The 3,306-nt window shown below is 58.1% G+C and overlaps 1 protein-coding gene across 5 annotated transcripts in view; it reads left to right on the top strand.

The window, feature by feature from the left end:
• The window catches only part of phldb3 (pleckstrin homology-like domain, family B, member 3), a 14,858-nt gene that overhangs the window by 2,418 nt on the left and 9,134 nt on the right, over positions 1-3,306 (top strand). For all 5 annotated transcript variants that reach the window (XM_019865343.1, XM_019865338.1, XM_019865342.1 and 2 more), the window contains exons 2-4: positions 1,826-1,968; positions 2,064-2,174; positions 2,891-3,019. In XM_019865343.1, coding sequence (XP_019720902.1) covers positions 1,828-1,968; positions 2,064-2,174; positions 2,891-3,019 — 381 coding nt within the window. In that variant the 5' untranslated portion in view covers positions 1,826-1,827. The remainder of the gene's footprint in view (positions 1-1,825; positions 1,969-2,063; positions 2,175-2,890; positions 3,020-3,306) is intronic.

Genomic DNA, 3,306 nt, shown 5'->3' with positions numbered 1-3,306 from the left:
CCCGCCGCCTTTCCTCCGGTCTTATCAGACTTTGCTGTCCCGGTCTCATCTATACGCTATCGTTTTGTCTATGCGTACACTGCGCCCTGAGCCTCCTATTGATTTGGCGTGCGCGTGAGAAGCATTTCGTCTCATCTATACGCTATCGTTTTGTCTATGCGTACACTGCGCCCTAAGCGTGCGCGTTAGAAGCATTTCAAAAGAAGAAGGGAACGTAGTCCTGTCAGGTCATTGAATCGAGCTCGCTAACCCTAACCCGTCATTGGAGCGACGCGGCCGGTCGGTCGAGCAGCAAGGCGTCGTCATCGGATTCAGACGGGAGCTCGCCACGACTCGGATCGAGTCGCTCGACACCCGGACTGAGCAACCTCGACGGTGATTCGCCGGCACCCACGTCACTCACCCGGCCGGGCTCCGCCTTTTAAAGCCTCAAAAAAAGAAGGGAACGTAGTCCTGTCAGGTCATTAAATCGAGCTCGCGAACCCAAACCCGTCGTTGGAAGCGGTCAAGGATCGACGCGGCCGCCGGTCAAGGAGCAACGTGTCGTCGTCGGTTTCAGACGGGAGCTCGCCACGACTCGGGGCGCGCCCTGAAAAGTCAGACGGATGGCGACCCACAGTGGAGAAAAAATAGGACCTGCCCCTCGCACGCGCTCGCCGCCGCGTTGAAGAATGCAAAAGCAATTGCCACCCGATGACTCGATTCAACGTCGAGCTCATCTGTCGAAGGGGGCATTCGAAAAACATTGGACGGCCGCCTTCCCCGCACGTGTGTTCATTTCGGATGAACGCGCGATGACCATTTTGTGCAAATGAAAGACACGAATTCAAGCAACGTATCGACTCTCGATTTCCACAAGGATTCAGAAGACAAAGACGCAAACTTGAGCGGTTGCTAGCGGAGCGGCGCCGGCGTTGCGTTGGTGCGCAACGGGAGCATTCTCGCGCTCCGATCTGCCGCTCGCACTCTTGAACCCGCGCAAAGGCGCAGGATGTCAGTCACCGGGTCGCCGTTGCCGCTTATTGCTGGTCTGCGCCTGATAATTAGCGGCGCCGACGTCACGCGCAGCCTTCTGCCGTCAGCGTGCGGGTCGAATCCCGGCCGTGTTACGCACGCACTCGCGCGGTCGGTCGCTCGACTGTTGAACTATGCGTCACTCCGTTCCTTCCTTATCGTGCGGCGCTCCCCTCCCCCGCAATCAAGTCCAACGATTTGAAGGAGAAACGGCTCTTTTGGACCGACTCGTCTTTCTTTGCCTGCAGTTTGCATCCCGAGTCTCGTTGTGTTTTCGCAGTGTTAGCGCGTTGACACCAAGCGCGGACCTTGCTCCCAAATTTTCGCCGGCGATGAGTTGGTCTCTGACTGAACTTTTACGGGAGGTCAGCTGATGTTTGTTTGCGTGACGGGGCAACTCCGGATGAATGAGCGGAGGCCGCTGCGGCCTCTCGAGCGGGGCGTGAAAGCGCCTCACCGATTCTTAAAATGATCAAATTAGCCAAGAAGTAACACAATACTTAATTCTGTCGTTCAATGGGCTGAAGTCTTCCAAACTAATTCACATGATGCTTTCGACACACGGGAAAAAAAAAGGGGGGGGGGGAGAACTGAAAAGAAAATCCATCCAGTGAGCGTTCAGACATTTCATTCAGGCACCAACTTTTGGATATTTAGCCCCCATGCGTCGATGCCGCATCCTAATAAGGAAGAACTGCGGCGCACGGAAACATTTTGCACCGCAGGAGTCCAAAAAGGACTTTCCCACCGGCCGTGCGCAAGTCTTGTCATCTTGTCGGCCTCGCGTTCTCTCTTTTCCGCCCTTCTCTAGCGATGCCCCAAAGCGGCGCGGAGAGTCCCAGGAGGCAGCGGCGCAACGGGCCGCGGTCGCCGCCGACGGCTCGCTCGGTCGGCGGCGCCGCCTCCTCGGGGGCGGAGTCGGACACGGAGAGCAGCGGCACGGACGGCGAAAAGGTCAGGCGGACGAAGGCCGCCGCCGACGTGGCTCGGGATGTCGTCCGCGCGTCTTTAACGCTCTTGCGCTTTGAATGTCCGTTTGTCTCTCTCAGTGGGGTGTCAAAAGGACCGAGGTGGGCTCGCCCGGGGTGGCGCCGTCGCCCTCCGCGCTCCCTCAGCGGATCGCGGAGCTTGACCGGCAGAAGGAAGAACTTCAGCTCGAGGTAAGCTGACCTTTCGTTGAAGTGAATGAAACAAGCTGGACATACAGACGGAGTCGCGGTGGAGCTTTTTAGCATTTGTTCTTTTTTTTAGTTCTACGATAGTTTCCCGACACGATTTGATCGGAGGGATGGTGACCGTTCAGCATCCCAAAAAGTCTTTGGCGGAACGACTTTGTACTCGGCGACGTCGCTTTCGCGGGGCACAAAGACGGACGTCCGCGGCAAAAGTCAGCGACTAATTTGAAACGCGGTCCTTGATGTTCATTCCCGGCGTCCGCGGCAGCCCCGTTCGCCCCGTGCGTTCGGTGGGGACATTTGGGCCATTTGGCTCTGAAGGTTTCTTCCGCGCCGCCGAGTTTTCTCGCGATCTATCCGTGACGGGCCGAAGGAGCGTTCCTTCGGCCCGTCACGGATAGATCGCGAGCCCGCTCGGCCACGCGGCCAAGCGGGCGCCGTGCGCGCCGGCTTGCCGTGAGAAGGCGGCAAAACGCGGCGGTTGCGGCAGAAAGACCTTCAGACGGCGACAAAATGCGTCCGAATCGGCCTCACCTCCTCCGGGCGCTGCCGCGACAGCCAACTCGGTTTTTCATCGGGCAGATTTCCTGACCGGTGCGTCGGCCATCCGCGGCAATGGCGGACGAGCGCAATTCAGCTCACCGTCGGCGTCGCAGAGTGTCGAGCGCTGGTCAGACGTGAGGTTTTTGGGGTGCTCTCAGCTGCAGCTGGAGATCGCCCTTCTGCAAGGCGAGCTGCAGACGGAGAGGACGCGGCTGCTGCGGCACACGCGCGAGCTGCGGGAGCTGCGGGAGCGAGCTCGGACCGGGCCCGCCCAAAGTCGGCAAAAAGTAAGACGCCGTCTGCCGCGACGGGCAAACGCGCCGCCGCTTCTTCGCTGTGGGCTTACGAGTCATTCGCAGAGGCACGGAGGAGATGCGAGATTTTTTTTTTCTTTTTTTGGGGGGGTGGTGTGCCAAATCCCACCATTTTCTTGCTTAACCTTTACTTGCGTTTGTTTCGGGCAAACGGTGACATTGAATTGACATTTTTAATTGGTGGCGGTAAAAAACACCCCACACTCTGTGGTAAAGGGATGATTTCTTTTTTTTGTTTTTTGGCGGGGCCTTCAGGCAGC

Source organism: Hippocampus comes, unplaced genomic scaffold, assembly GCF_001891065.2.
Source record: "Hippocampus comes isolate QL1 unplaced genomic scaffold, H_comes_QL1_v1.1 scaffold444, whole genome shotgun sequence".
NCBI lineage: Eukaryota > Metazoa > Chordata > Actinopteri > Syngnathiformes > Syngnathidae > Hippocampus > Hippocampus comes.
This window is presented reverse-complemented; position numbering and strand designations above follow the sequence as displayed.